This window comes from Mirounga leonina, unplaced genomic scaffold (genome assembly GCF_011800145.1).
Source record: "Mirounga leonina isolate KUSES-001 unplaced genomic scaffold, KU_Mleo_1.0 Mir_94, whole genome shotgun sequence".
Taxonomy (NCBI): Eukaryota; Metazoa; Chordata; class Mammalia; order Carnivora; family Phocidae; genus Mirounga; species Mirounga leonina.
In genome coordinates, this window is record NW_023270855.1 from 6,132,368 (window position 1) to 6,150,810 (window position 18,443).

Below are 18,443 nucleotides of genomic sequence, written 5' to 3' on the forward strand. Positions count from 1 at the left end.
TTCAAGTTTGTTTGTCTGTCTGTTTTGGCAAGGGTGGAGTAAACAGTGGGTATCTACAAAATGCAATTGAAGTTAACAACCATAGGTTTTTGGCCTTTAGGAATAATATTTTTAACAGAAAAACAACACTTTTGAATAAGAAGTAATCAGATACCATATAAACAAAAGTTAAATTATTTGTACAATATGTAATTTCTTAATTGCTAATAATTCTATTCTGTACCATGCTAATTAAGAAGAAAAGTACTGAGTTAGTCTTTTGGAGGGGATTTGACACTCAAAATAATTAAACCCCGGGCAAATTCAAGGCATAAACATATAGAGATTAGTACAGAATGAAAACTAACTTGATCACATAACTATCTCTTACCATAAACGGTATTTTTCCTCAGTTAACCTAAAATATTTGTTGCACTACATTCTGGACATATTCTTTGCAAACAGACAAAATTACCAAATTTTGATTCAAGAACTATTTCACAGTATAACTAGGACATTCTGCCCTGATGTAGGCTAAATTAGTAACTGGAGAAAGATAGCAATAGTTTTTATGGCTTTTAGAAAAATAGAATAACAGATTTTTATATAATATAATGAAACCAAACTCCTATTTAAGAGGCTCAGATGACATATATATATATATATATATATATATACTGAATCAAATCATCATAGTAGAATGAAATAGTATTTCAGGAAATATTTTTCCTTAATTTTTAAACAGCCTCGTGTTTTAAAAAAAAATCTGTGAATAATATGTTCAAACTTCAGGCTTCCAGAAAAACTGAAACATTAAAATGTAAAGCCATTAATTTCAACAATGAAGCGACTTAACTGTAATGCTTTAGCACTTACATTATAAAACACAAATCACACTAGTTAATACAATCTATTTTTATGTGGTATCTATGAGAAAAAAAATAGAAATACAGAAATAAATATGAAGCAGTACAAAACAGAAGAAGCTGTGCTAAGAAACTCCAGCAGAAGGAGCTGTAGAAATGAAGAACTTACATTTTGCAATGGCCAAGAAAGGAATTTTGAAAAATGAGGTATCTGCTTGAATCTTATAGATCTGAGTACAAGTAATAGCTAATCAGTTACTTAGCATGCAATAGGCATTTAGGGACATTGTTTTCTTTATGTGTAAAATGAAATGCTTGGAATAGACATTCTCCAAGTCCCCACAATCTATTTGACAATGCATGAGGCACTATGCCAGGTATCCTAAGAAATATAGATTATTAAGTTGGTCCTACACTCTGGAAGCATACAATTCTTTGGGAGAGATAAAATGTACAAATATCTAGATTTCAAAGTAGAACTAAACACGCTGAGAGAGCTTTAAGAGGAATAAAAATGCTGTAGGGGGGATAAAAACTGCCTGAGAGATATGTACCACATAAGACTATAAAATGGGAAAAAGGGACCCCTCGGGTATTCTAAAAAGACCTTAAGTATATTTGGGAAACACATATAAATCCAGGAAATAAAAATGAATAGGATTTAAAAATATATAAATATACCCTTAATGCTTACAATTCAGGAAATGGGAGTCCTGCACAGAGATAAATATGGATTAGTTTAGGTTTCTTTTTCAAAGTTCTGATGCTTATAAGTGAACACTAACACAGCAAACTAGGCATTAAAAGTACCGGAGTACAGACATCTCATATTAGAATATAACTTGGAAAACAAACTACAAGAGCAATTTTACCATTTCATAAATGCCCAAAGTAACCCAATAGCCATATCTGGAATTGACTTTACCTTGTGAAGTGTTTGCAGACAGTGTATCAGCAAAGGAATCGCTTTCTGGGTCAATGAGAGAATTTCCCAGAGTTTCACCCATAACAGCATGGAAGAGGGATTTGCTGTAATTCACACTGATATTTTGTCTATTTCTTGCAAAAGACCAGTCCATTAAAAGAAAAGGACTTGCAGTAGTAGAACTTGTGAACACGACCAATGAGTTAAGACATCAGTTTCCAAATATTTCAGAGAGGTGGGAATAAATCCACAAAGGACCAGGCCTGAATTGGCTGGCACTGTCCTGCTGGAGAGCCAGCTGTGACAAATGTTGTGTCATAATGTTGCTCACTGCTTTGGCAAGACTTGGTACATTACAAGGAAAACATTGCCACACTGTCTCGCCAGTGACCCACATGTTCTGTGTCTTGTGAGGGGCGTGAGTTGTACAGTATTTAGAGCTATCAGAGCAAAGAGATCATTCAGTTTTCGATTGCTTCTTAAATGGGAGACTTTACATCTCTGGGTTATGAAATACCAGATAAACTTACTTGGACAAAGTTTTTTCTAGCTGCCTGTTCCTGGCGCAATCTCTAATCATATTATCTGAAGAAAACTACTTAATTCAAACATGTACTTGTATTTTAAAATTCGGCATTGGCATGCTACTGAAATGTTATTTTCTGAGGCATTTGTCCCACCCCTTGACAAAGGCTAAAATGATACAGACAAATTCTATAAGATTAACTGGTTGAGAGATACAGTTTAGATTTGCTCTATCAGGGTTTGCTTTTTAAAAACTCGATGATTAAGTTTATCCATCACTAGCAGAGGCAGTAATGCTGCACCAAGGTCTGAACGCAGCTGATGTTTAAATGATAAATGCCATGTCATAATAGAAAAAGTGGAGTTCTCTCTGAGAAGAATAATGCATTAGCAGAAAAAAAAAAGACTCACACTGATAGGTTGGCGAGGAACTGTGGTCAGTTTTGTAATCAGGAAAAGGCTGGCTTCTTGCTCAAGTCCTTTGCCCTTTCTGGCAAGGAGAAACACAAGCAGTGCCAAACTTCAGTGTGGAAGCTGGTCTCCACTTGTCCTATAAGTGGCCTGATAGAATTGCAGTGACTTGTGGATTTTTTTTTTTTAAGATTTTATTTATTTATTTGAGAGAGAGAATGAGAGAGAGCAAGCACATGAGAGGGGGGAGGATCAGAGGGAGAAGCAGACCCCCCACCGAGCAGGGAGCCTGATGCGGGACTCGATCCCGGGACTCCAGGATCATGACCTGAGCCGAAGGCAGTCGCCCAACCAACTGAGCCACCCAGGCACCCTGACTTGTGGATTTAATCAAGATACCCCCACATAGGGTGATGATCAGATGGCAATAATTCCCTTAGACTTATCCCAATGTTCCCCCAAGTGGCCTAAGTATCTATCAGTTTCATCTACATTGAGTAACTGGTCATCCTGCAAGGCGACTAGTCAAAGTTTCCCTGGTAATCATGGAGCAACAGCTTGGTGGGGAAAATGCATACTTGGGTCTCAACAGCCCAGAATAAAGTGGAGAGTTGGGCATTTGTATTGCTTAAAAGCCTTAAAAAAACCAAAAAGCTTTTACTCAGATAGTTCAAGTAAAAGCAAGGTTCTTGACAGTCCAAATGACTGAGGAAATTATAGGTGTGTAGAACTAGTTTTGTCTATATTCAACTTGAACCGTCAATAAAGGAGTTTCTCCTTCCCTCTCAATGCTGGGAAATTTCCTTGTATTACAGACACAATGATAATAGTTAAAAGTGTGATTAGTCTACGATTTTTTATTGAATATAATGATAGATCAAAATCAATTCTAGAAGTCAAGGACAATTTCCTTCTTGTTAATAAAACAGAACAAAAATTTAAGCCCATTCTGCTTACAGATACTCTTCCTCAATGTCCCAAGATGTGCTTGAGTCTGGAAGGCAAATTTTAGCTTTCTTCCTATGAAATGGCAGTTTCTCCCTCAATTCCCTATCCTCTCCCCATTCTTGCTTTCAGGTTCCAATGTCTCCCCAACTTTAAAAAAAATGAACAAGTTTATTAAAATGTTAAGATTATGCCAGAGTATAAGAAGGACAAAACGGGCAGAAGGATACAATTTTAGAGTGAAACTCTATAAAAGTCTAACACTCTGTTAATAAGATGAGAAAACAAGGCCCCCAAATGACAAGTACACTCTCCAGGTTAAACAGGTAGGTAGTGACGTGGAACTAGAATCTAGGTTTTTAGGTATCTAATTCCCCGGCCAGCCTACTATTGGCCTTCCCCAACTTCTTAAAAGTGTCTAAATTACCTCTTTTAATAAATCAGTCACCACAGGGACAGAGTATAGAATGAGTTAAGGGGAAAATATGTTAACTCTTTCACAGAGTATCAGTCAATAACTGTCATTCATTTTTCAATACCCATAGATATGGAGTTGGTGTGGGGAGCTTCTCAATGCCTTTTTCTCCCTTATTCCTACATTTCTTCAATGATAATGTAGGTCATTCAGGCTACATAATTCTATCTGGGGAGATCAGTTTAGTTTCTGAGGCCAAAAGCATTAAGCTGGTCCTCCAGTTGGACAGTGGTCTCTTCTGCTATTTGGACAATACACAGATCCGTTCTTTCCAACTACCATCAAAGGGACTAATTTCTGGATTCTTTACTACTATTACTTCTATTCTCTTTTTTCCCCCCTCAGACACCATTCAACTTGTCTGTCTACTGTTGTCCAACCCCCTAACAGTTCTCACTCACACTGTGCTTTAGCTATTCAAATATAGAATTATTTTTAACAGCTAATTATTCTCTAACATCTGAATCTAATGGCATCTACTCCTCTTGGACGGTATTGTTTGAGAGCAACAACCTGTCCTATTCACTGTATTTCACTCATTTATTTGTTCAACAAATGTTTGTTGGCAAAAAATCAGAATATATTGGCAGGTCTTGAGTTAGTGTTGGCTTAATGAACAAGATGGATGTATTCTTATCTTGTGGATTTCAAAAATAGTCAATAAACAAAAATTATAATTTTTATCAACAATTTTTATCAACGTGTGGATTGTAGGCTCAGTAAATGTTGCCTAAACTCTTGACAGCATATCAAGCAATATAGAAAACATTCCCAGTTACTAACAAAATACTCATACAATGTGGATTTTAATCATATTTTTAATGTTAGTAACAATATTTATTTTTTTAAGATTTATTGATTTATTTGAGAGAGAGAAAGAGTGTGAGCGGGGGAAGGGGCAGAGGGAGAAGGAGAGAATCTCAAGCAGACTCCCCGCTGAGTGTGGAGCTACACAGAGCTCAATCCCAGGACCCCGAGATTATGACCTGAGCTGAAACCAAGAGTCCAATGCTCAACTGACTGAGCTACCCGGCACCCCAGTAACAGTATTTTAATATTTTGTATCACAGTATTACACCAGGTCACTTGAGAAATAACTTGTTCATGTGGATATTAAAATGGACAAAAATAAATGGAGCCAATGCCAATTTGTATCTAATTAGGAATGTGCTTTGCCCTGAGATATTGAAAAGACTTATTTTATTTTACACTGATCCATCCAGGTATTCCTCAAATATTTACCAAACACCTTCTGAGTGCCAGATATTATTCTAGATATAGGAGATAAATCCATTAATAATCCAAAGTTCCTATCCTCAGTAAGTTTATATTTAACTATATTCACCAAAATTATCCAAATATACCTGAAAGAGTGATCTTTTAGCTCATTTAATTTTGAAGGTCAATTAGCATGCACTGATATAAGAAATAATACATTTGCTTAAATGAAGTCATTCCTATCAATGGACAGTATATGATCAACAGAAAATTTATGAGAGTTTTGACATGCATGTGACTATTTCTATCTTCAACGCCTTAAGATTCCCCAGTGTCCTACTCTTCATAATATCAAAATCTAAAGAATATTACAATAAGATGCATAAAAGAGCATGCTGGTAAATGGGACTATAATGTAAGATGTTGGAGCTGCAGACCATATCTAGGTGTTTTGCACACCAATTGCATATCAGTACTTTGCATCTGAAGGGTACCTCTACAAAGAAGTCTATGGCTTTCCATCCCATGGAGAACCCCCTTTGAAGGCTAGTCCTTGCTAATTCAGCAGAGTGAAGAGGAATGGTAGAAGACCACCTTCCTAATGCACTTGCACAAAAGCTAACTCAGCTTCTTCTATTAAGGGATGCAGGGATCTGTGTGATATAGAAGGTCATCTCCTCTTGGACTTTGGAGACATATGGGGTATGGATGTGACTGTGGGTAGAGTAGACACGAACAGTAAGAGAAAGAATGAAGATAATTAGGAATGGCCATATAGTGAGGAGGCTGAAAAACTTACTTAATTCTGTCCTAGTTTATGACACTAGGACAAAAATGTAATTTGGTATTTGAGAAGGCTATGCTTCAATCTTTTGTTTTCAGTATTATTTATGATTCCTGTCTTTAGCCAAAAGAATCTGAATATTACTCAGCCAAAAAACTCCCCAAATTTTAGTACACTTACAAGAAGGCAACTGGACTAATAACAGCTGTGCATGTCTAAAAATCCATAGTTAATAAAATCATAGTATTATATATGTAAAGGGTTTTTAAAAACATTATTCAGGGGCACCTGGGTGGCTCAGTCGTTAAGCGTCTGCCTTCGGCTCGGGTCATGATCCCAGGGTCCTGGGATTGAGCCCCGCATCGGGCTCCCTGCTCACCAGGAAGCCTGCTTCTCCCTCTCCCTCTCCCCCTGCTTGTGTTCCCTCTCTTGCTGTGTCTCTCTCTGTCAAATAAATAAATAAAATCTTTAAAAAAAATTAAAAAAAATTAAAAAAGCATTATTCAGTGTTTAGAATAATTTATATCAAATATATCCATAAAATAGAATATTAAATACTTTTTGTGTTGTGTTACTCTTGAAAGCTAATTAAAATCTTGCTTTTTTTGGCTGTAGGTTAAATCTGGATTTTATCCTCTAGAGTAAAATTGAATTTTTAAAACTGCTTTAATTGCTTCCTTTTTCTTTTATGTAAAATAAGCTATGTTAGTATTGGTATAAAATAGTGTGTATAGTATTTTTTTCTTTTGTTGTAACCCCATTTTAAAAGCTGCTTCATTTAATGCTTCAGGCACTATGAATACTTATGCTGGCCCCTAAAGGTTAGGAGCTCCTCAGGAGAACAAGATTGAACACTTCTTTGTATCTCTAGAGCCTAGCAGTGTCTCTAGTTGGCACAGAACATGTTTATTATTTTTGTTGATGTTGAGAATCATGAAAGAACAGCTGCTTGCACATCTGTCTCACATGGATCATTCAAGGAAGAGTTTAGAGACCTAATGAACTGACAACAACATCACTTATCTTCTTGTTCCAACAAGACAATTTCCCTGTGGTACTCCAAAGGACACCAGGATAATCGCGAACAAGCAGAATGGCTACCTGGCTCACTGCTCCCCCTACCCAGAACTGCTGCCTTTTCCTACTCCAATTCAAGTTGGCTCAGAATTCTAGCTTCTAGCTGTGGTTGCATCAATTCAGGGTTTCTTCATAGTCACAGGGGACACAACATGGAAGAAATGATGTTCCAATGGGACACAAGCCTAACAGAGGAACAAATAATCCTGTATCTTAAGATGTAAATTCCACTGCGACCATCACAGCAAGCCTGGTACTCCCATGGAAAGAGACAAAGGAAGGTTGCTGTTGAGAACATCTGTGTTTTGTTTTTTTGTTTTTAAAGGCGAAGGCCATTCTTCTTTAATCAAAAACAATAATTTGGTTCAGATTTTCAAAAAGTAACATTTTCTATATAGGATTAATATTTCAAACTAATATACCATTTTGATTTAAAGAAATACCAACTGAAAATTTCCTTTTCTTCTCCCCTTTCAAAAGTTAACTTGCCAGTAATATCTGAAAAAGAGCCTAACCTGTCTATAACTACTTTCTAGGGATCAACTAAACACTTTTCAAATTACTGTACCTTTGAACCAACGACATCTCACCTAAACTATGTTTACGTTGTCTTTGCCTATAATATCTGAAGTTCTCCAGTAATGTGGTTTCAGGCATAAGATACAATGGGTTGTATGATCAACTGACCCAGATTTAAATTGTGTAAAATCCTAAACCTCTAAAACATACCTTCTTCACGTTCAGGTTTTAACAATTAATTTTTCAAGATCAGTTATATGGAGATTCCCTAGGTAACATATCTTATCACTGGTGAACCACACTAGAATTCCACAAACATCCTAAAGCAAGCTCAGAGCCACAGTGCTACACACAAGTTCAGTTTATGTAAAATAAACAATTTACCAGTTCTGCAACTGCACCAAAGGAAATATATGGATTATTGAGATCACAGGCTTATAAAACTTAATACTGGGGAGATTAATATATTCAAACTCTTTTAATTTTTCACATAAGGAAAATGAGTTCCAGAAAAATGAAATGATTTGCCCAAGGTATTACCGAGATAATTAGGAGCAGAGTTTGAACTAAACATCAGGTTTCTTCATTCCCAGTTCAAAGCACCGAACTGTGCTCTGTCATGATACTGATGCAATAAAATGTTCAAATAAATTGTTCCGATCCATTATCCTTAATGCCGACAATTATGTTAGAAGTCTATCAGCATGAAAGCATTTGTACTATGATATGATTCACTTAATGTGCATGAATCACCAATGAGAATGCCACAGTTCATCACAGAGTTTAGAGACTTTGCTTTCTACAAAGTAAGTACTCAATAACAACTTGGTAAATAAAGTCCAGTAATATTTGAGCAATCAATTCAGGAATTCATTTTGCTGACAAATGTCCTTTTGCCTCATTCATATATTCTTTAAGAGTCATCCTAGCGGGCGCCTGGGTGGCTCAGTTGGTTAAGCAACTGCCTTCGGCTCAGGTCATGATCCTGGAGTCCCGGGATCGAGTCCCGCATCGGGCTCCCTGCTCGGCAGGGAGTCTGCTTCTCCCTCTGACCCTCCCCCTCTCATGTACTCTCTCTCTCTCTCATTCTCGCTCTCTCAAATAAATAAATCTTAAAAAAAAAAAAAGAATTAAAATCATTAAAAAAGAAAAAAAAAAGAGTCATCCTAGCATTCTGAAGTTCTTCGGGTAGAAACAGTTGTCTTTTCTACTGACATAGTTCTTCGTTCTTATAAAATAAAATAATAAAATTACTATTTGAAATCTTCCACTTTGCGGTAATAATACTGTAATTTTTTTAAAAAGTACATTAGAGCTGCATGGTGTTTTTAACCTCATTTGAAATTCACAATGCCACTGGGAGGTTATTCAAAGCAAAACAAGAAAATAATAGCAAGTGCCGAATAGGGCTTCAATATGGAACCTGGTAATGGGTTTGGGTCATAAAGTTTTACTTTATTTTCTATTTATAAAGTTATACTTTATTTTCTATCAACTCTGTAAATGCTATCATGAATAAAATGGTCTACTACTAAGTGAACTTATAAAATTCATACTTGTTTTTGAAGATTCCATACTCTACTTGTATACCATTTCTTCATGAAACATATTTATGTTCATGGAACATGTTTAAAAGCAATAGCAGGTAATATAAAATGTTAACAAAAGGAGAAATTGGGTGAGGGTTATATTAATACCTCTTCAACTTCTTTGTAAATCTAAAATTATCCCAAAATAAAAACTTCATTTAAAAGAATAAAAGCAATAGTAATGTCAGTTGATGACTGCTTTTTATTACTTTATTAATCAATTTTTCATGTGTAAGATTTAAATTTTTGATAAGAATTCATAAAATTATAATTTTGGGAGCCTCTTCTCTTCCAGGCAACTGATTTATTTCAATTGTCTTCAGTTCTCACAATTATTCTTTTAGATGGGAAAAGAGGTTTAGAGAAATAAGGTGACTTGCCAAAAGTAAAGATGCTTGTAATTGACAGAGTTTGAATTCAAAGCCAGGTCTGTTTGACTCTATACCACACCGACTAAAGACAAATAGGCAAAGTTTTACAGCCACAAACTATTACCAGATGTTTTTGAAAGATAAGAAAGTGTTTTCTAGTCTTTGTACCTTCTTTCCTCAAAGGAAACATATTTATTTTCCTTAAAGGACAAAGTACACTGTTGCTTTTCTGCATATTGTTGTTTAATAATCTTATTATTACAGAACCAGTCTATGTTCATTGTTGAAAATTTAAAAACTAAATTATTTCTACTACTCAGAGATCATCGATGTTGAACTGTGTTTCTCTCACTGGTTCTTTTTCTGAGCATATGTATGACCCTAAGTATATACAATACTTAAGTACATACATACAGTATTTGTATTTTTTAAATAAAAACGAGATATGGTACTTAGTAGTGGCAACCTGCTTCTTCAAGTCAATTAATATCAAGTCATTTCAAATAATATCCATCCATATTCAAAATTCCCCAGCTGACCCAAAATGTTCCTTTACAGCTGGTTTGTTTCAAACCTGAATCTAATCCAGGATGATGAAATGCATCTGGTTATATGTCCCTTAAGTCTTTTTAAAAGACTTTCCTTAATTTTAAGGCCACTGACCAGTTGAAGAGATCAGGCCAGTTATCATGTAGAATGTTTCACCCTCTGGATTTGTCTGGTTGCTTTCTTGTGGTATCGTTTAGCTTGCTTCTCTATCCCTGTGTTACTTATAAACTGGGTGTTATATTTAAAGATCTATGAATTCAAGTTAAACATTTTTTACTTGAATGTAACACAGGTAACGTTCTAGACTTCCTATTCGATTACATCAGAGACACAGCATATGACTGACCATTGATGATGCTAAAATCAACTACTAATTTAGAATGATGACAGTCAGATCTTTCCATTGCAAGGTTCCTTTTTTCTCCTTGCAACTAGAAAGTAATCTGTGTGCTGTGACTTTGGCATATAAGGATGTTCAGTTTTACCAATTGCTCATTTAAAGATTTTAACACATTTAATGATCTTCTCCTGAACCAATACTTTGAGTTTATGAAATGAAGCTTTTCTAATTCTATCACTCCTTCTGCATTTGTTTCTTTAAAGATTTATTTATTTGACAGAAAGAGACACAGCAAGAGAGAGAACACAAGCAGGGGGAGTGGGAGAGGGAGAAGCAGGCCTGCTGCTGAGCAGGGAGCCCGATGCGGGGCTCAATCCCAGGACCCTGGGATCATGACCTGAACCGAAGGCAGATGCTTAATGACTGAGCCACCCAGGCGCCCCCCCTTCTGCATTTGTTAGCTGCCCTTTTCCGATGAGGCAGAGCTTTCTTTGGGGAAGTATAACTGTGTGGATACCCTGAAACAGTTCCTACTACAAAGGAAGAATAAATATCTCATCTGTTCTCTGTCATTAAAAGGTAGATATCTTCAACACCAAACTTTCTTGGTTGGGCATATCTGTATCTTCTGTTCATTGAAAGTTCCTTTCATAAAATATTTATATACCTAAGTTTCTCTTTTTTCAATCATTTCTAAAGAATTTGATTTCAACTTCAATTTTCTGTTATCCTTGGTCCTGACAGTTACAACCGGGACATCCATCCACTGGTTCTTTTTCTTTTTATGGCATATACAAAACCACTTATCACCCCCTAATAAAATAACTAATGCTTTAGTTTTACCTAACAATTTCCATTAACAGGGACTTTCAGTTTTTATCAAATGTTTATTCCTAAATTATAGGGAATACGTAGAATACAACTTAACTGGTTCTTCCAAAATTATATTGTGTGTCAGCAAAGCTTTAGGAAGAGAGTCTAAGATTCCTGACGGGTTTATGGACTAATTAAACCACATTCCAACCACCAAGTTTGTTCTTTATACCCCAAGGTTGCTTTTCTTCAGATACACTAAGCTCTAGGAAGTAAGATGCTATGTTTCTATATTTACAAACATAAACCCCATTGTAATAAACTTTTCATTTTAAACATCCAAAAACTTCTTATTGAACACAAAAGGAAGGTGAAAACAGACAGGAAATAACTTTTTCAGTTCTAAAATGAGCACACACACTCCAATAGAAATAAAAACAAAACTGAGTCTTAAAGTCAGTCCTCCTTCTAATTTGTTTTTATTTATCTATTGCACACAGTCAGATGAATAGCTCAAAATGCCTAAAGTCATTCTGGGCAAGTTGACAAGGATCCTACACATTGAAATGAGAAGTGGGGAGAAGGCCAGATTGCTTAATTGTTACTTGGGAATCCGAGGAGGTGGACAAGCCAGAATCTTGATGGGGATCCAAAGAGTACAACTTCTTCCTTAGGCAGCAGAAGGAAACAATGAGCCAGATTTTCATACTGTGTCATTTTATAGGATGATTCCATTGTATCGTCCATTGTTTCTTTCATGTACTGCCTGAAGGGGAAGTGTATTGTGATCTATGGAAGAGCACCCGTAAGAGTTATAGAGGATGAGAACAGAGCCTCTGGGAGATTAATGAATGGTGCGGCATTCAGTCTAGCATGGAAATTTCAGATAAACATTCTGGGAACTGCGTACTCAAAAGACCTATGCCTTAAGGTCAGGAAGTTTAACTGACCAAGAGTTAATGAGACAAGGAATATGCCAAGCTGATTAAAGGGGCTTTGAAAAGAACATTTGGGGAGGGGGGACAATAAATAGGAGCTTGAGAAAGGATAACAGAAATGTGAAGATGAGGTTGTCATATCTACAGGAAGTCTTAGAGAACATATAATCTAACTCCCTCTTCATTTGCAGATGGGGAAACCAAGGCAGAGAGAGGTTAAGTGACTTGCTGAGGCCTTGCCCAAGATTTAATACAGAGTTAATGCCAAAGTCAAAGCTAGAATAGAATCCATGATCTCTTAAGTACTAGGTGCTCTCTCCGGGTCCACTAAAATAGTGTTTTTTTCAATTAGGTCTCCTTACCATGGGGGAGAGATATCTATGGATATATACTTCTAGGAAGTCCTACTTAAAAAAAAAAACTTTATAAAAAGCTTTATTAACAACTTTACTGAGGTATATTTTATATATCATAAAATTCATTTCAAGTGTACAATTGAATGAAATCTGGTAAATTTACCAAGTTTTGCAACCATCATCATAAATCAGTTTTAGAACATTTTTATCACCCAGTAAGATCTTTCATGCTGATTTACTATCAATCCAAGTTCCCCACCCTCAATCCCAGGCAACCACAAATCTACTTTTCTGCCTTTATAGATTTGCTTTTACTGGACATTTTGTATAAATGTAATCATGCAATATACGGTCTTGTGTCTGGCTTTCATTTTTTTTTTTTTTTTAATTAAGTAGGCTCCATGCCCAACGTGGGACTTCAACTAACAACCCTGAGATCAAGAGTCAATTAAATGCTCTACTGACTAAGCCAGTCAGGCACCCCTCTGGCTTTTTTTCACCTAGGATTACTGTTTTGAGGTTCATCCATGTGGTAGCATGTATCAGTAGTGAGTTCCTTTTTACCGATGAAGAATCTAGGTCAGGCCATATATGAGTATACCATATTTTGGCTATTCATTTAGTTGATGGACAATGAAACTATTTCCAATTTTTGAAAAAAAAATTTAATTCTATATTTTTAATTTTCCTTTCATTCTAATGATAAAAAACTGAAATAATTTATATTTTAGATTATCTGGCTATCTGGATTATCTAGATGATTTTGTAACCAAATACACACAGGTTCAGTGCCACAGCTTGTATTTATGATTTCATAAACTCAAATATGGTTCCCAGGATTACTACTTTAGTTGTCCAGGATTCATGACAGAAGGACACAGGTAGACTTTTAACATGTAAATGATCCATTTGAGTTAAGTGAAAACCAAATGAGGCCCAGTAATATTGTCAAGAGGACTGACTGTTTCACAGAAGAGTTCAGTCAGAGAAAAGTTGAGGGAGAATTTAATCAGATATATGGCACTGAAGAGCACAGGGTTTAGAACCTCAAAAACAGGTGTTACAGCAGTCATTTCCATTCTGAATTATTAATTTGAATATTAAGAATTTTGTTATTTGATTCATTTTGGTTGTATGTAAGAGCTATATGCATCAAAAATTTATAGCTAGTTTTGTACATATTTAAGTTACATTACAATAAAAAGTATGTGAACGCTGAGAATCGTAAGACATTTTTCCTTACAAGAAGTCTGTGCTTGGGGTGCTGGGTGGCTCAGTCATTAAGCATCTGCCTTTGGCTCAGGTCATGATCCCAGGGTCCTGGGATCGAGCCCCGCATTGGGCTCCCTGCTCTGTGGGAAGCCTGCTTCTCCCTCTCCCACTCCCCCTGCTGTGTTCCCTCTCTCGCTGTCTCTGTCAAATAAATAAATAAAATCTTAAAAAAAAAAAGTCTGTGCTTTTACTCAAATACTAATAAGAAGTAGCTATATAAAATAATTGAACCAGACTTTAAAAGTGTTTCTTACCCTCTCATTTTATAGATAATGAAAAAAGAAGTGGATGACCTTACAGAATGATACAGCTAGTCAGTGATCGAGCTAGGTCTAAAATACAGACTCTTCCCTGCCATCACTATAAAACATTTTCTCCAATCTCATTGAGCCTTTAGTCATTTTATAAATAAGATATTCACTGAGATTGAGACATGAAACAGATTCTTTTTCTAAACCATATTTTTCTACCAATGACTGAATAATGATTATAATCCAAACCTTTAACTGAGGATCTAACATCTGGTATTCACATAGCTGGCATGGGGAAGAAGAAAAGATGTTTTAGCTAAATTCAAGAGTCAAGAGGCAGAATGGTATACATAACTCGAAAGTGGAAGACCAGGGTTCAACCTTCAGTTCTGCCACTAACTCTGTTTGCAAACTCAGGCAAGTCACAATGACTCTGGTTGTAATTCCCAATTTTTTAAAGTGAAAATAAGGAAAGGCAGGTAGAGTAGATGACTTCTAACAGTTCCCTTTAGCTCTTCCATTCAATGAATTACAAGTGTTTAGGTCTCATCTATGATAAACTCTTGTCCCTAGTTAGAATCACACCTAACCTCTGCATAAGTTAATAATATTGCTATAATCCACCCGCACATCTACCTACTCATCCACCTTATTGTTCACTATTTCCTAACATGTAACTTAAGTTCTATTCAAAAGGATATATCTAGTCACTCCTATGTACCTGTGGCATATGGTAGATGTTCAATAAATGTGGAGTGGATGCATTAATGTGTGAATGAATGTGTATTTCTTATTTTCTGTCATCCACCAGGACTTGTTTCTGGCTTCTTGATCTTATTTATAACATTTAAGGATATTTTCTTGATTAGCACAAAGTAAATACTCTTTGCGCATCAATTTATTATTTCTAACCCCTAATAATTCATTTACGTAGAGTCAATACCACATAATTTACAGCTAAGTTGTTTCATAGATATTTGTTTTATTCCTCCAGGTATATTGTCAAGTCCTTTGGAAACATGAGAGGGTATGCTTTTTACTTCATTTATTCTTTGTATTACAGCACTAGATGTTCAAGATTTAACTGACTGTTAATTCCAAACAGATAATACGCTGTCTTTTCAAAGGCCTTCAGGAAATTATCCTACTCCAAATTTAAATGTCCGTGGGAAACTCAGCCCCCTTGTTTTACTTTCAGAAGAGGGTCTAAGAAAGATGCTTACTCTTCTTTGAATACTGCCCCTGTACAAACCTAAAGACCATTATTCAAAACAACATTCCTCTTCCTTACCTTCTTTGCCCAGCTTAAGAATCGGTTTCTCAAAATTAGCTCGGATTCGGTTTTTGGTACTTGAAAATTCTAGCATAATTAATTCTTTGAGTTGTGCACATAAAGAGTCTTGGGTTGTGAAGGAGCACAGGGTTCTAATCAAGACTCTACTGCTTACGAATGTCTTTGGGCAAGTCACTGAGCACTTCTGGGCTTCAATTTCTCCATCTATATAAAATGGAAAGTGACATCTACCCTGCTTACAGGGATATTATGAGGATTAAATATTTTACTACCTGAAAAAACTTAACATGTTTTAAAGCTCTATGCAAATGTAAGATATTATTTCCCTATTGTTGCCAGAACACTAAAAGCATTTTTCTTATGGCTATAATTTAAGAGCTCCATTGAACACACATTAAAAAATATATACATGTAAGAAGGCTGAAAGGAGCTATGCTATTGTTAGTTATTTCTGGGTGATGGGATTATGAATGATTGTTTTTTGCTTCATATTTTTTGGCGTATTTTTCAATAGTAGCTACCACTCTTAGAATTTAAAAAGTTATTTTAAATAAAATAAAGACTCTCTGCAACAATTGAGTATTTAAAAAAAAACCAGCCATCAAATCTGGAGGACTCTTTAAAAGAAAATATCAAGCAAGTCTTTTATAGTTAATAAAATTAAGTTTCTGAGTAGATTATTAAGGTAAATGGCAGAGACATTCAGCTAGCTTTTCAAAGAGGAAGGTTATCAAGAATAATATGTTTTCATTTTTCTAAAGAATTATTATCTTCCATCTTTTTTTTTTTTTAATTCTGTGAAGTGTTTCTGCTAGATATCAGCATCACCAGTCCTCAAAGAGTATCAAGAGGTGAGAGACTCACAACATGGAAAACCTCAGACAGGAAGCTTAACGTTAGTATTGCATAAAAGATACCACAAACTCCTGACCTGGTTCTTGTCCTCCGCCTCTCTGCACTACTCCCCATGAGCAGTCAGCATTAATCTGATGGATCTTATGATGCTCAGAATGCATTCACAAATCACTTTCCAGCTCAGCTCACATCTTATTTACTGAGAATTCTGACCAGTAGCCTTTTGGTTTCCAGCACCATCCCAGCCCCAATATCATTTCCCCTTTAATATGTTCTCATCATTCCCAGACCTCACCTCCTGATTAGGGTCTCTGAGGGATGAAATAAGATGACCATATACTTTTTTACCCAACCTGGGACACTTTCAAGAGTGAAAGAGGGCAATATTAAAAATGACACTCAAGGAAGAGGCATCAACCCAGACTGTCACAGGCAACCAGGAATATAATCACTTCAAAATTCAGCAGAGTGGGGGAGCCTGGCCAGCTCAGCATGCCACTCTTGATCTCGAGGTCGTGAATTCAAGCCCCATGTTGGGCATGGAGCCTACTTTTTTAAAAAATTTCAGCAAAGTGAGGAGATGTAAGAGAGGAGAAGAAGTTTCATGATGTCTTTGGTCCCGGCCCTGAAACTAGGTCAAGGCTGCCACTGTTCATTGCACATTGCCTTCCACTTTTTTTTTTTTTTAAAGATTTTCATTTTTATTTATTTGAGAGAGAGAGAGAGAGAGAGAATGAGAGAGAGAGCACATGAGAGGGGGGAGGGTCAGAGGGAGAAGCAGACTCCCCACAGAGCAGGGAGCCCGCGGGACTCCGGGATCATGACCTGAGCCGAAGGCAGACGCTTAACCAACTGAGCCACCCAGGCACCCTTGCCTTCCACTTCTAATGGTTGTTCACTCTTGAATATAGGAATCCCCTATGAACACTTTCATTGGAAATTTATAATTAAATGGAGTGAAGCAAATTTTCTTTGTTTGCTTTTCTTTTCTTCTTTTTTTCTTAATGTGAAAGGTTCACACAGGGCAGCTGTTTTGCAAAGGAGTGTGTGAATTGCAAAGGTTTTGCCCTAGGCTGTCTTGCATTAAGAACTGTTGCATCTGGCCACTTTTCAAGTAACCAGATGTGAAGAAAGTAATGCCCATTTGGATTACAAATCTCATTTTAATATCTTTCAACATAAATAACAAGAGTCAATACACTTATTTCAAGGCTTCCAAGAGGTGAGAGACCTTAACCACACAAGAATTACACTCTAGAAACACTAGAGAAAACAATGACCCTATTACAAAGATTTTTAAATGACCAAAAAAAGCTTATTTCAATGATGGGAGTAAAATAAACTTCATTTGATAGTTAATCAAAACATCACATTGGTAAAGATATTTTTTGTTGTTGTTGTTTTTTTTTTGTTTTTTTAAAGATTTTGTTTATTTATTTGACAGAGAGAGACAGAGTGAGAGAGGGAACACAAGCAGGGGGAGGGGAGAGGGAGAAGCAGGCTTCCCGCTGAGCAGGGAGCCTGATGCGGGGCTCGATCCCAGGACCCTGGGATCATGACCTGAGCCGAAGGCAGACGCTTAACGACTGAGCCACCCAAGCGCCCCCTTTTTTTTTTTTTTTTTTTTTAAGATTTTATTTCTTTGAGAGAGAGAGAGAGAACGTGTGCGTTGAGTTGGGGGCAGAGGCAAAGGGAGAAGCAGACTTCCCGCTGAGCAGGGAGCTGATGTGGGGCTCGATCCCAGGACCCTGGGATCATGACCTGAGACGAAGGCAGATGCTTAACCGACTGAGCCACCCAGGCACCCCCCAAAGCATAAAATTAACCAAAGCATCAAAAGTAGCAAAGACCCGATGCAATTCAGTAAATTCTTAACACCTGGGAAGTCTTAATCATAAGACTTAGCTATTGAAATTATTGTATTTCATCCCATACACATGACCTAAGGCAATACAGGCTTTGATGGTACCAGTCCCGATATATTCTTTGGAGAGTATACAGAACACTAATAGAGACTAAAAAGCATTTCAACATTCCTAACAAACCCTTTATATCAGTCTGAAACTACAAGTGAATGGATTTAGTACCTTG

The 18,443-nt window shown here is 36.4% G+C and overlaps 1 protein-coding gene across 3 annotated transcripts in view; it reads right to left on the reverse strand.

Moving 5' to 3' along the window:
• Positions 1 to 18,443, reverse strand: part of PPARG (peroxisome proliferator activated receptor gamma) — a 131,503-nt gene that overhangs the window by 68,612 nt on the left and 44,448 nt on the right. For 2 of the 3 annotated variants that reach the window (XM_034997699.1, XM_034997701.1), the window contains exon 1: positions 1,771 to 2,879. The exons of the other annotated variant lie outside the window; for it this stretch is intronic. In XM_034997699.1, the coding sequence (XP_034853590.1) occupies positions 1,771 to 1,924 (154 nt within the window). In that variant the 5' untranslated portion in view covers positions 1,925 to 2,879. Of the gene's footprint in view, positions 1 to 1,770; positions 2,880 to 18,443 lie in introns of those variants that run through there. 3 annotated transcript variants of the gene reach the window in all.